This window comes from Centruroides sculpturatus, unplaced genomic scaffold (genome assembly GCF_000671375.1).
Source record: "Centruroides sculpturatus isolate CEXI.00-Female unplaced genomic scaffold, Cexi_2.0 scaffold1412, whole genome shotgun sequence".
NCBI lineage: Eukaryota > Metazoa > Arthropoda > Arachnida > Scorpiones > Buthidae > Centruroides > Centruroides sculpturatus.
In genome coordinates this window covers 75,708-89,212 of record NW_019385660.1, presented here as the reverse complement: position 1 = coordinate 89,212, position 13,505 = coordinate 75,708, and the positions used below count along the sequence as shown (strand labels likewise).

The 13,505-nt window shown below is 30.8% G+C and overlaps 1 protein-coding gene and 1 long non-coding RNA gene across 3 annotated transcripts in view; one reads left to right on the top strand and one right to left on the bottom strand.

The window, feature by feature from the left end:
• Positions 1-1,238: 1,238 nt before the first annotated feature.
• The window catches only part of LOC111640960, an 83,106-nt gene continuing 70,839 nt past the window's right edge, over positions 1,239-13,505 (bottom strand). Inside the window, exons 4-5 of the long non-coding RNA XR_002759334.1 lie at positions 4,389-4,690; positions 1,239-1,496 (exon numbers count right to left, since the gene is read on the bottom strand). This is a non-coding gene — a long non-coding RNA (uncharacterized LOC111640960). The remainder of the gene's footprint in view (positions 1,497-4,388; positions 4,691-13,505) is intronic.
• The window catches only part of LOC111640956 (aldose reductase-like), a 19,644-nt gene continuing 7,494 nt past the window's right edge, over positions 1,356-13,505 (top strand). The window contains exons 1-3 of one of the 2 annotated variants that reach the window (XM_023387052.1): positions 1,356-1,503; positions 8,260-8,427; positions 11,070-11,186. In XM_023387052.1, the coding sequence (XP_023242820.1) occupies positions 1,399-1,503; positions 8,260-8,427; positions 11,070-11,186 (390 nt within the window). In that variant the 5' untranslated portion in view covers positions 1,356-1,398. Of the gene's footprint in view, positions 1,504-3,904; positions 4,213-8,259; positions 8,428-11,069; positions 11,187-13,505 lie in introns of those variants that run through there. The other variant, XM_023387053.1, reaches the window with a different exon arrangement.

Sequence of the window (13,505 nt, the reverse complement as noted above, 5' to 3'; positions counted from 1 at the left end):
TTTTTTTTTTTTTTTTTTTTATATATTATAAAACCTATCCCTACCCACCGAAATTAAGTTTATTGCCATTTTATAATAGTTAAAAATATAAAAAGATTTTAATAAAATATTATAACAGATGGAGTCATGAAATTTTGCCTGAAAAGTTAAGCAACTCGTTGCTGGATTTTTAAGGATTTTTCCGCTGATGTTAAAAACGTGTTTATCAAAAGGCAGCGGATCTCATTTTAATGTAATTTTATTTTTTCGCTACTGAATTCCATGTTTTTCAAATCATAATTTGCTGATTTTTGTTTCATTGTGAATTTTTGCTCTTTTCCTCACTCCTCATAACTGTTAATAATAATGTCTCTAATAACGTAATGGTTAAGACAAGTCGAAGAAAGGGAAAGAGAAGAGAGGGGTTGAGCTTCAGTGGACATTTTATTATATTTATTTCTAAAATTCTTGTATCATTCGTTTCTAATTATAGCATCTATCATTCATAAAGTGATAAAGGTTTTGTTGGACGTCCGAAGAAGAGAGGGGATTACGGAAACTTGGACAAACTGGGACCAGAGAGGGAGGGCGAGTAAAAATTTCAAGAAAAATATGGACATAATTTATGGACAGCTCCATAGCGTTCGAGAATATCCTAACTCTATGTGAATTGATTTTAGCAGCTGGTGTCTGTGAGGACGAGTAAAAGGCTCGAGACAAACTCGTGCAATTATCAGTCAAAGTCACTCTCTTTAGAAATAGAGAGACACGGAAATCACTAAATTCGTTGCAAAATCCAAATTTTTAACATTAAATTGAGTTTCTACGCAACAATAAAATGTTCTCGTTGTTGAGAGAGGATACCCCGAAGTTCCGGAATGAACGGTGGAGAAGGGACTGGACAGAAAGGAGTCCGAAGAAATGGTAGAAGAATCTGTCGAGCGTAAAAGGCTTGGTGGAAAAGGTTGTTTTGCTGCTGGAAAACACAAACCTCTTCTCTGCATTCTTGCACGGATTTCGACTTTCCATCGAATGTGACACAGCCACCCGGAAGTGACCTTTCACCCGACTACGACTGGACTAGACTTTCATCCCAATTTACGGACGGATACTTCGACACGATTCGAGATTCGTTCTCCCACTTCGGTTAAAACGCATAGAACGACAGTGAAAATGAAACATTAAGTAGTGTTCTCGTGTTTAATTAAAAATCGCCCTACGGTAGGGCCGGCTCTGCTACTAGTAAAACATTATTCTGTACTTTTTTCCATCCCTTGAACTGTAACATAATAATAGACGGCTGTTAACTGCTACATCATAATGACCCATATTCACAATTATTAATGACGTTAAGAATTTTCCGTCTTATTTATTATCAGTTTTCGTAAAATAAAATAAACTTTGTTCGAGGTCAACGCAATGTACTCACTCGCAAGTGTGGATAACATCATGGCAGGTCGAGTTCTTCGAGTGCAGCTCTCTAACGGTTATAAAATTCCTGCAATCGGTTTAGGAACCTGGAAGGCAAGTGTTTTATGTAAATCAAATTTTACAGTAACTTCAAATAATAAATATTATGCTTTTATATTATGACTAATATCAATTATTATTGCATATAATAATAATATATTNAATGAAAGCCAGAAAAATTCAATTAAAATAAATCTTATTAAAAATCAATCGTAATGTATTTATTTTATTATTTTCCCAAAACCAGATAAATTAAGGGGCCTAAATGCAAATTCTTGCACAGGGCACAGGAATGGCTAGTTACGGCTCTGTCTATGTGAATTGATTTTAGCAGCTGGTGTCTGTGAGGACGAGTAAAAGGCTGGAGACAAACTCGTGCAATGATCAGTCAAAGTTACTCTCTTTATAAATAGAGAGATAGAGAAAAATTCGTTGCAAAATCCAAATTTTTAACATTAAATTGAGTCGCTATGCAACAATAAAATGTTCTCGTTGTTGAGAGAGGATTCTCCGAAGTTCCGGAATGAATGGTGGAGATGGGATTGGACAGAAAGGAGTCCGAAGAAATGGTAGAAGAATCCGTCGAGCGTAAAAGGCCTTGGTGGGAAAGGTGTTTTGCTGCTGGAAAACACAAACCTCTTCTCTACCTTCTTGCATGGATTTCGACTTTCCATCGAATGTGACACAGCCACCCGGAAGTGACCTTTCACCCGACTACGACTGGAATAGACTTTCATCCCAATTTACGGACGGATACTTCGACACGATTCGAGATTCGTTCTCTCACTTCGGTTAAAATGCGTAGAACGACAGTGAAAATGAAACATTAAGTAGTGTTCTCGTGTTTAATTAAAAATCGCCCTACGGTAGGGCCGGCTCTGCTACTAGTAAAACATTANTCTGCCATCCAGCGCCATGCTATGGAGAGTTTAGGCGAGTAAGTTGTTTACTATCATCTGTACAGTATGTAAATTAGGTATTGTAAGTCTAATACAGTACTGTAATTTTATACATTTCTTGTGAAAGAAACATTTCTTATTCAACGGCCATAAAAATTACTTATATTAATGATGTCTCCAAAGGTCAACGAATTTTTTGCAGAAAAATAACTTATCAGAAATCGCGGCCGCCGTTTGGTGCGCTGCTCCGCGACTAAAACAAGCTTAAGCAATGGCGACGTCAAACGGTGCACACTCGTAAGTAATCCTACAATTTTTTGTTTATAGCATAGTTTATATGGATTATTCCCAAAAAATTATACATGTTTTGGAAATGTTGAGTCAAATTAATCTAGAATTGATTAATTTTATGGAAGAAAATCTTTCAAACAGCCGTAGTCCATAAAGTGCATACGTGCCAGGCTGTGATTGGCAAGGACTCGTACAAAATGGATTCATAAAAACCGGAACGTATCTACCGTGTTATAGAGGGGTCAACTGTACTAAAGTATTTTGGCATTCTATCCTACCGATCTTCTTTCAAATACTAACGTTAGGTAGTTGAATACCAACACATTTGTGAGATCCAAATTTAAATCAAATTTCACTACTACATGAACTGTAACAAACTAAACTTTATTACATGTGAGCAGAGCAACTGTATTCATACCCCTCAGCAACAGATGGACAAGGCAACGAACTTTTGCACACTTTTTACGAGTGTTGCCAGCCAATGCCAGTTAGGAATAATGTTGCCAGATAGTCTTCTGAATCTCTGGCAGCAATGGCCACAGCATCAATTTCCAGAAACAAAATTTTCTCAAAAGCTTTGAAAAGTCTCTTGCTTTATCTTTTAAAATTAGTTACTCTTCTAATAAATACATTCATTCCATTCTAAGGAAGGATATTAAACTGTTGCAAACAGGTTCCTTACTTTTTATAACAAATTTCAGAATTTTATTGTAACTTATTCTGTTTTTTCACATTACTTTATGCTAAAAATGTTTGAATATTATGATCATATTGCAGATTCAAAGAGAGAAAAATATTCACAACACTGGTAATTTGCATTTACTGATTTTGCTAAAAATGGGCTTGACAGTTTTTATTAATGTTTTTGACTCTCATCATTGATATTAATTTATATTTATACAGTGGGTGATCGGTTAACGAACATAATCCGTTCCAAGACTTTGTTCGCTATCCGAATTGTTCGTTAACCGATTATCGATTTACCATAGGTTTTAATGGGAATTTGATTAATTCGTTCTGGAGACTCCCCAAAATAAAAAATATAGGCTATACTTTCATACTACGTTTATTTATATGTAATAATAAAAATACATANTCGCTCGTTCCAAATTCGCGTCTGCATAGTCGCACTCTAAGTTGGATAAAATATAAAAATGTTTTTTTTTTTCCATAAGATTATTATCGCAACTGCAAAAAGTTAATACGCTGGATGTCGTAATCTTGTAGAAACAAAGGAGCAATTATTTATTATGACGTCGTCACAATGACGGGCTGCAATTCTTAATAATAATTTTAATTTATTTAATTTCAAATATATCATCTCCATCTCAAGTTAATACTGTAACGTCTTGCCCCCGTACGTCATACTTTTCCCTTAGCGATGGAATTGTGCCAGTTGTCTAACTTCTTTTGGAGGAAAATTTTTAAAATTGAAATAACGTGACTTCCGGTTTATGACAGAAGTTTGTATATAGTTAATTGGGATCTCCTGCCCCAAAGCTTTCTATATCCGGTCTTGACTTTTGTGTATCTAACTCCATTCTCTGGATTAAGAAAGAAGGGATGGACAATGGTGGGTATTTATAGTTCTACAATTTTTTCAAATTGCAACCTAATGAGAACAAATATGCATTACATATAATAATATGTCACCATCTATTTTCTCCATAAGCGCAGTGTGTTAACTTTTGGCAGTTGCAATAATTCAAGAAAAAAAATTTGTTAAACTGTAATAATACTGTACTGTACCTTGCTACAATCTATGGAAAGAATCAATTTGGATATTAACCAATGGGTGTCGGCCATTGATCGCTTAGTTGTGGCAAGTTATTTCTGCTTTCCTTGTCATTTGTTAAACGTGTCACTGCTTTTATAAACAGTGACATTATATATATCAAAAACATTCTCTTCTTCTTCATTATCACTAGAAGTTGATTCTTCAGCTTCACTGCTACTACTATCCTCTGCTTCTTCACTTTCTTCCTCTTGAAAGCTTCATGTTCTGGTACTGGAATATGAGGAAGTTGACTGTAGTAATTATTAAGTGTATCCTATAAAAAATTAACACAATTAATAGAAAAGTTGTTCTGTTATCTAGTGAGAGAAAATAAAATAAAATTCACAAATTATCTGACATATTAAGCAAAAAGTGCTGACATTATTAGGGAATGTACTGATTGCTTTAACTGAAGCAACATCGTGTGTGACATTGTTCTCAAGTTCATTCTTTCCGTAGACAGACTGTAAATGGCAGTTAACTAATGTCTGCACTGCAAAAGAGTAGATGTGAGTCAGACTTAATGGAAGAGTATGTTGGATGAAAGGAGATGGTCCATTTCGACTGAGACAAAATCATACATAGAACAGCAGGTAGATCACATATCAGATATCTGGAGTTAATGGAGATATACAGGACAGCCCAAAACCAAAAGCCATCAACTATAAAGAGGATAGTGCAATCCCAAACCCATGGAAAATATACACAAATTCATCAGTGCACATTCCACCAATCAGTGTATCAACTGCTATCTTCCAATCATTGATGACTACATAAAGTTTATAATCTGTTCCAAACGCTTGTGATTCAAATTTTAGAACACTAGCCTGAGGATGTCGTTTTCAAAAATGAACGAAAACGTTTGCTTTACAAAGTGAGTAGTTCTTTGGTTTTGAAGTAGTAGATCTCAGATTAATATTTCCAGTATTGGGATGTTATTTTTTGATGAAAAGAGACATGTGGTTAATGTATGAATAATGTTAGAATTAGGAATAACTAATAAAATTTGTAAAAAAATAAATAAAACAATAAAATTATGATAAAGATCAGGCTGACTCATGTCTATGCTTTTGCTGCATGGACTATAGTAGTAAATAGAAAAATGTCATAATTCTCAGAGTTAGGATTACCAGTAACTGCATGCTTCTAAATTATAAGTAAATACAGTAGTCTTTATTATACTGTTTCTGGTATACTGTTTTCCCATTTGAAGTGATGTTTTATGGTGTAAATACAGCAAAACTGCAGCATTCTAAAATTTGTGTTACTGAATAGAGCTTGATTTGTATATGAAGTTTTCTCATTGTATGTTGGTTTTAAAATTCATATCTTCAAATATTAACATCAGAATCAATATGAATGAGTTTTCAAAATTTCATATTGTGTAATGTCATTTCTGTTTTCAAAATACTTTGTCATTCACTTGTAATGAATACCAAAATAGTCAGGATTGATCTAATCAACTTTTCTTTCATAATTAGTTCTACTGACATATAAAGTTACTACAAGCTTGCTTTATTTGTTAATTTTATTGTAATCCGATATGTATCTGGCTGTATTGTTTGATTAGTGTATATTAAAATCCAACACCAATTGTCAAAATACAAATCAAAACACTAGCTCTTCAGCATAATCAACCAACTGATCATGCATAAATTGTATTTAGTAGTCACATATGACATGGCCCTATGTTCCATCCATAAGGAGATAGCCCAATGTGGTAAACATAATTATTTAATAAACATGACGACTGAATACAAGATAGAACTACTATATTATAGCAGTTCTATCTTGTATTTGTCATCACTATTGCTGCTTTTTTTTTTTTTTTTTTTTGTTTTAATTCTCTGTATAATGAATAAATAGATCTATCTTATCTATCACTTTTGACCCTCTTCCTCCCTGTTGTGTATAATGTCTTCTGGACCATCCTAGCATTGAAGAAATGATTTAGAAACTTTTTAAACTGATTGTTTATTAACATGAATAGTAAGTAGGCTCACAAGTGCAAATTCACATGACACTAATACCATTAAAAAAGTCTATGTAGACCAGTTGTTCCCAAACTGGGTGCTACCGCCCTATGTGGGTGATGAGTAAATCAGGAAGGGCTAAAAGAAGCAAGTGGGCGGCAGGGTTATAAACAATGACCATAGGCCAAGGTTGGGTCATTGACAACCTTTCCCTTTCCTCTGTTAAAATGGGAAAGGAGAAACATTGCATTTAATGGCTTTTAGATGTTGAGAATAATGTTTTGTAAGGACACAAAGTGTAAGATTCATAGAAAAGTTTTCCTAAGAATGTTTCCAAGCCTTTCTCACACAAGGGAAAATGGGTTAGAGGGCATTGGGTATAACTTTATAGATCCAAGAGGAACAGTGGCTCAAAAAAGTTTGGGAATCACTGATGTAGACAATGATTTGACTCCTCCTCCTCTCCCATCATGTATGATGATGTATTTTTTGTGATTCCATCACTCCCTTAAAGTGTTCATGTAATTAAAGGACTGCTTTGTCATCTGAATCTAATCTAATTTTTCAAACTTATGAAATTCAAATATTTTTTTTGTTTTTTTAGAGAAAATGAAATAAAATGGCATAATCCTTTCTATATAAATTACTAGCTTACCTGTCGCGCATTCCTGCGATCTCAGAAGAAACGAAATTGAAGTTTCGTTATGATAAAATTAAATTTACATTTTATCATTTTTATTGAAACTTAGTATTATATTATTATTATTATTCATTTTAATTGGGAAAATATTTCAAAGTGTCGTTTCAATTCTATTTATTTATTGGAGTGCTTGTGGATACACGATATTTTTTGTTTTTCTGTCTGATGCGTACACGAATAAATCAGAAGTTTTTCCGACGCGTGAACAGGCCACATACAGTTGTACTGTACATGTGAGAAGCACGGATTCTTTAAATTTAGCCCACATACACACAGAGATTGTTAGAAGTGCGATATTCCTCATTTTTATATAATTTTTTTAAATCCTTTATAATTATGATTATTTAATTGCTCCTTCCTCTCTTCCTTGGCATGTTGTGGAATTTCTGATAGTTGGATAATAAACCGTTTTATTGTAATTTGTGTTTTTAAATTATTTTGAGTCGATATTAAAATTTGGGAAAGGGGGATCCTAGATCGGTAAAATAGGCGAATTTCCTCCAACGACTTCGGTTGTTGTTTGGAATACGGTTAAGGTTTTAACAAAGTTCGAGCGAATACATAATTAGCAAAAAATAGTTGAAATAAAGTGATTAAACAAAAATTATTACAAATATCGTAAATAACAGTTTACAAATGCATATATAGAGATATTTTTTGAAGGGGGAGAAATGGTCTTCACAATTTGAAATCGATCTAACACAGTGCTCGAATGCTCGTGTAAACGCGCGCCATCTATCGTAGGATAAATGTACTTCGTGGGAGTGAATTTAAAAACTTTCCAAAAGTTTTATGGCAATCGTACTATGCCGCAAACCTTCGCCGGAGTATATTAAACAACTTCCCAAAGTTTCACGGCCATCGGATAAACGGTGTGGTAATGCATAAAGGACAGACACACACACACACACATTCATTTTTATATATGTAGATTAAATCCAATAATTTAAATAACAATGACTTAAACTGAAGTTTTAAGAATTCCTCAGATGTTGTAGGCATATTGCTTTGTTCTTTGTATACAAACATGTATAGGTGCGTGTTTGTATACAAAAACATACTTTCTTCTATAGAACAGTAAACATAGATTTGTTGTTCTATAGAAGAAAGTTATATCTTTAATAATTATTTTTTTAATTTTATTACTGAATTTGTAATGTGTTTATATAGTCCAAGCCTGGAGAAGTGCAACAAGCTGTTAAAGATGCCATTGATGCAGGTTATAGACATTTTGACTGTGCTTTTGCTTATCAAAATGAAGCAGAAGTTGGAGATGCCATACAGGAGAAAATTTCAGATGGGAGTGTTAAAAGAGATGATTTGTTTATAACAAGTAAAGTAGGTATAATTTGTTTTAATTGTGTGAGTTTTAGATACTGTAGATAAGTTTGGACAAAAATTCAAAGTGTCTATAAATTTAAAACTGCATTTTTCACAATTATGTGAAATATTTAATCAAATGTGTTCATTCACATTTGATCATACATTAGTATTTTAATGTAGATGATTGATATAATCATATGGATTATATAAAATAACTTTAGTGTGGCAACAATATATTTTGATGTTAATTAATCTGGCTTTTATGAGTCAACAGAAAAATATTTTATTTTATGAATCATATAAAAATAAAATATTGCAGATGCTGATAAAGAAATAAAGTGGTTCAGATTAAACTACAAAGATCACTGTGAATAAGAGTGATGATGTCGGCATTAGTGAAAAACCAGTGAAATTAACTGATAAAGATGAAATTAATGTAAATGGCAAAAAGTAAAGAGTTTAAGCTAATATTTGTTGATTTATGCAAATAAATGGAAAATCAAGAAACAGAAAACATTCTTATTTTAATTTTGAAAGTATATAATAAAAAGTAATTAAGACAATGAAAAATGGAAACAGATAGACAGACTTTCTTCTTTATATGTATATATATATATAGATTTTGTGTGTGTGTTTGTAATTTATACGTTTGAAGATGGTAATTTTCAAATGTATAAATTAAAAAATGTATAAAAGCAAATGCAACTAAATTTTCCAAAAAATCATTCTCTCATCCAGAAGGTCAAAAACTATATCTTTTGTTTAAAAAGTTATCTTTCTACAACAGTAGGACCTTTGTATTCAACCAATAAAATTGTGGCATTCTGTAGTGTAGAGCACTACTGAATATCATAGGACATACCTAGATGGTTTTGAGGGTTATTTAACATTATTAATTATACCAGGAGAAAAACAAACATTAAGATGATAAATGCTAATAGAGTTGAAATACTCTGAAACTTGTTATTTACTTTTTTACATTAGTATTTACATTTATAATTATAATTTCTGGTTCATTTCTAAACTGATATCTAGCTTTTGTAATATACAAATGTACACAACAAATGAAACACGATATAAAGCTAATATACACTCACAATTGCCGTAAATGATCAGGTTAAATTTGGATATAATGATTAGAAATTAGAAATGAATTTGGCACTCATGGATGGTAATTGGGGATTGCAGGTTTGAGTCCCACTTCGGGCCAATTATTTTCTTCCAGTTTAATCTAAATTAATTAATTAAATATTATAATTATTAATTTTAATAGGAGATAGTGCCTAACGGCTCACTCTAGTGCCAAATTCATTTCTAATTTATAATCATTATATCGAAATTTGCCTGATCATTTATGGCAGTTGTGGGTGTATATTAGCTTTTGTAATGCCATACAATTCTTTTCCTTAAAGACTTCTTACTTGATCTTCTAAAAACTTGTTATAGAAGATCAAATGTTGAAAGTAAGTTTAATAAAATAAATTTATATTAACAAACATTTCTAATTTTATTTTACTTATATTCATGAGAAATACTGCAAAATGCAAAAGAAATAAGCCCGTTTGAATAGAAATATAACAGCTACAAATAAAACTATATTTGAAAAACTGTCTTTTTAATGCAATTATTGTTTCTTTTGCCTTAAAATTCAATGTCTCTAAAATATATTATTTCTTTTAAATAAAAAATATATTGAAATAAAAAAAATATATATATATATATATTTTTATTTAATCATCAACATGACATTGAATTTTAAGCTATATATATATATATAGCTTAAAATATAACTTGAATCATAAATGATTTTTTTTATTTTAATAATAATAGTGAAAAATATGAAATATTTTGTAAATGGGTAGATTTTATTTTTCAAAATATATTTTATTACATTATAAATTAATTTTATAACTAACTAAAAATTAATAAGATCCATAAAAGTAAAATTTATTGTAGAATTAGTCTCAAAACTTAAAAGCAAAATTTGTTAAGTAAATATAATTGTTTGTAATATAGAATATATATATTTTTTTACTATTCCTGTCTTGTTATGTATATAACATGGGAAAGTATTGAAATCATGTCAAATCTGACCCTCTGGGTTTTTGCAAATCTTGATGTTTTGAGACCCCTGAACCCAAAATAGTCAAAAAAAGGTGGGGAATAAAATTGTGTGTGTTGGCATCTGTTTCATTTAATATCTGACTGGGGTATGATTAATAAACAAAATTTGGCATAAGAGCCATTGATGCTATTAAATTTTCATGGTTCACATAAAAGTCAAGGGAGTGTTTGATAGAGCAGATTATGTGTCATCTCTCAAGTGGTGTCATATGTAATTAATTAATTAAGATTTTAATTGTTATTAGTGTTTACAATTTTTTTATAAAATTTATTTCTATTCTCAAAAATAAGCAATAATATTAATTATATAAAAAGTTTAAATACAATCTCACAACAGATGGTTTCACACACAATTTTAACTTTGTGGTAATGTATCTTAATGTTTTTTGCTGGGAAAGTTACACAACTTGTATTTTGTAAACTTTCTGAAATTAATTAAAACAAATGCTTTTCTTTAATAAGTTAGAAGTTTAAAACTAAAATTAAATATTTTAAAGTTTAACATAGAAATCATTTTAATTTTCAATTTTTAGTGTTGGAATACTTTTCATAGTAAGGATAAAGTTTTTGAATGCCTGAATAAATCATTGTCATCTTTGAAACTTGATTACCTTGATCTCTACCTCATCCATTGGCCATTGGGCTATAAGGTAAGATTTATTTTAATTTAAATATTAACAAAAAATATAAATGAAGTATTGAAATGTAATGTAAGATTCTTTCTTACAGGAATAATAATAATAACTTTTTATTTATAAAAATTGATTGTCATCAATTTTTGTAAATAAATTAAATTAAAAATTTTTTGTAAAAAGTTTTTTTTTATAGATATAAACTTTTACACATCATCTAATAATTATAATATGAACTTACTTGTTAGTGTAACTGAAAATCTGTTACTATATCTCTTACATTGTGACAAATGAATTTTTCTTGATTGGTGATGATTTGTTTTGAAAGTATGAAAAGTACTATAGATTAATACTCGCGTCAAATATTGTATAGTAGGACAGAATTCACTGAGTTTGGCATTATAAATGCTTTTTTATTGCAAGTACTTTCGATGAATTTACGGAATATACTATATAGTATATTCTGTACGTTCTTTTAACATATTTATTCACCTGATGACGATTATAAATTTGTTGAAAGTACTTGCGATAAAAAAGCATTTATAACGTTGAACTCAGTGAATTCTCCATCCTAATAAGTATGAAATATATAAATCATTAGAAAAAAGTTTCTAACATGTTATTTCTTAAGAATATTGCCAATTTTACCAATACATTTTGTCTGTCTCTTAGTTGAATTTGCCTACAGCAAGTTTGAAAATAACTAACTGAAACTAACTGAAAATAACAAACATTGATAATCAAGTGATATTGCCATGATTTGTTATCAGGACTGAAAAATTAAATATATAGATAATATGTAATTTGAATTAAAGGTGGACAATTAAATTTCTGCCTTGAATGAAAGTTAATAATTATAGTTAATTAATTTAGAATATTTTGGAAAAAAAGATTGGTCTGGAGTAAGAATTGAACTTCTGCTTATTCTGTAGATTGTTGCCAATTTAAGCTTTTACTCTGCCAGCTTAAGTTTTTATCCTCACACAGTATAAATTATATTTAATTTGTCAGGTTATAGCTAAGTAAATGTATAAATCTGGTGTTCTCATTTGATTATAATATATAATTCAGGCTTGGTTTACTATATGACAGTATTCATTATATTGACAGGCTAGCATTTATCAATTTGCAGGTGTATTCTAGATTGGTGGAAAATGTATTTTCTTTCAGTGCAGAAACATTAATGCTTGAAATCACAAGGGGGGAAAAGAATTCCTTATGTAAGATATGTCTTTATTTAAGTAAAGCAAGGATGTAAACTCGTTTTTGTCCTTTGGACGTTAAGAAGCTGTATTAATCATATCCATCATTGAATCAGTCAGATCCATAATGGCAGTCAGCTGTGTGATGGGATCTTTTTAGACTTGCAAATAACTAAGAATTTTTTTCATCAAAATAATCCACGTTTGATGATGCTACAATACTTTCACTGTAATTTTAGATCTTTTTTATCAGAGCAGTTTTTAACTTTCAAACCAATGTCTTAACCATTAACAGTTTTTAAAATATTAAGATTCCAATAGATTTTTTTTTAAATTTTAGATTGACTATATTAGTTATAGTTTTCTTTTACTTTAGCCATTCTTCTATAACAGTCATCAGTGTCTGTGCTTTCTCTGTATATATTCTTGAAAACTAATCCATACCTATCTTTGAAGTACAGTCGACCCCCCTATAACATGGGTTCCTATAGTTCGGATTCCTATATGACGGCGAAAAAATTGCGACGGTATCTGTACAAACATGGTAAAAAAACTCCTATAATTCAGTAAAACGTCATCGGGCAGCCAAACTACTTTCCGCTGTCCAGCACCATGCTACGAAGAGTTTAGGCAGGTAAATTGAGTTACTATCGTCTGTACAGTATTATATATAAATTAGGTACTGTACATATAATTATATATTAATTATATATAAATTAGGTACTGTATATATAATTATATATTAACTTAATTTACTGTAACTTTATTATAATTATATATATACTTTCTGCCATCCAGCGCCATGCTATGGAGAGTTTAGGCGAGTAAGTTGTTTACTATCATCTGTACAGTATGTAAATTAGGTATTGTAAGTCTAATACAGTACTGTAATTTTATACATTTCTTGTGAAAGAAACATTTCTTATTCAACGGCCATAAAAATTACTTATATTAATGATGTCTCCAAAGGTCAACGAAGTTTTCGCAGAAAAATAATATCAGAAATCGCGGCCGCAATTTGATGCGCTGTTCCGCGACGAAACCAAGCTTTAGCAACGAGCGTAGTCAAAGGGTACACACTCGGTAAGTAATCCTACAATTTTTTGTTTATAACGTAGTTTATACGGATTATTTT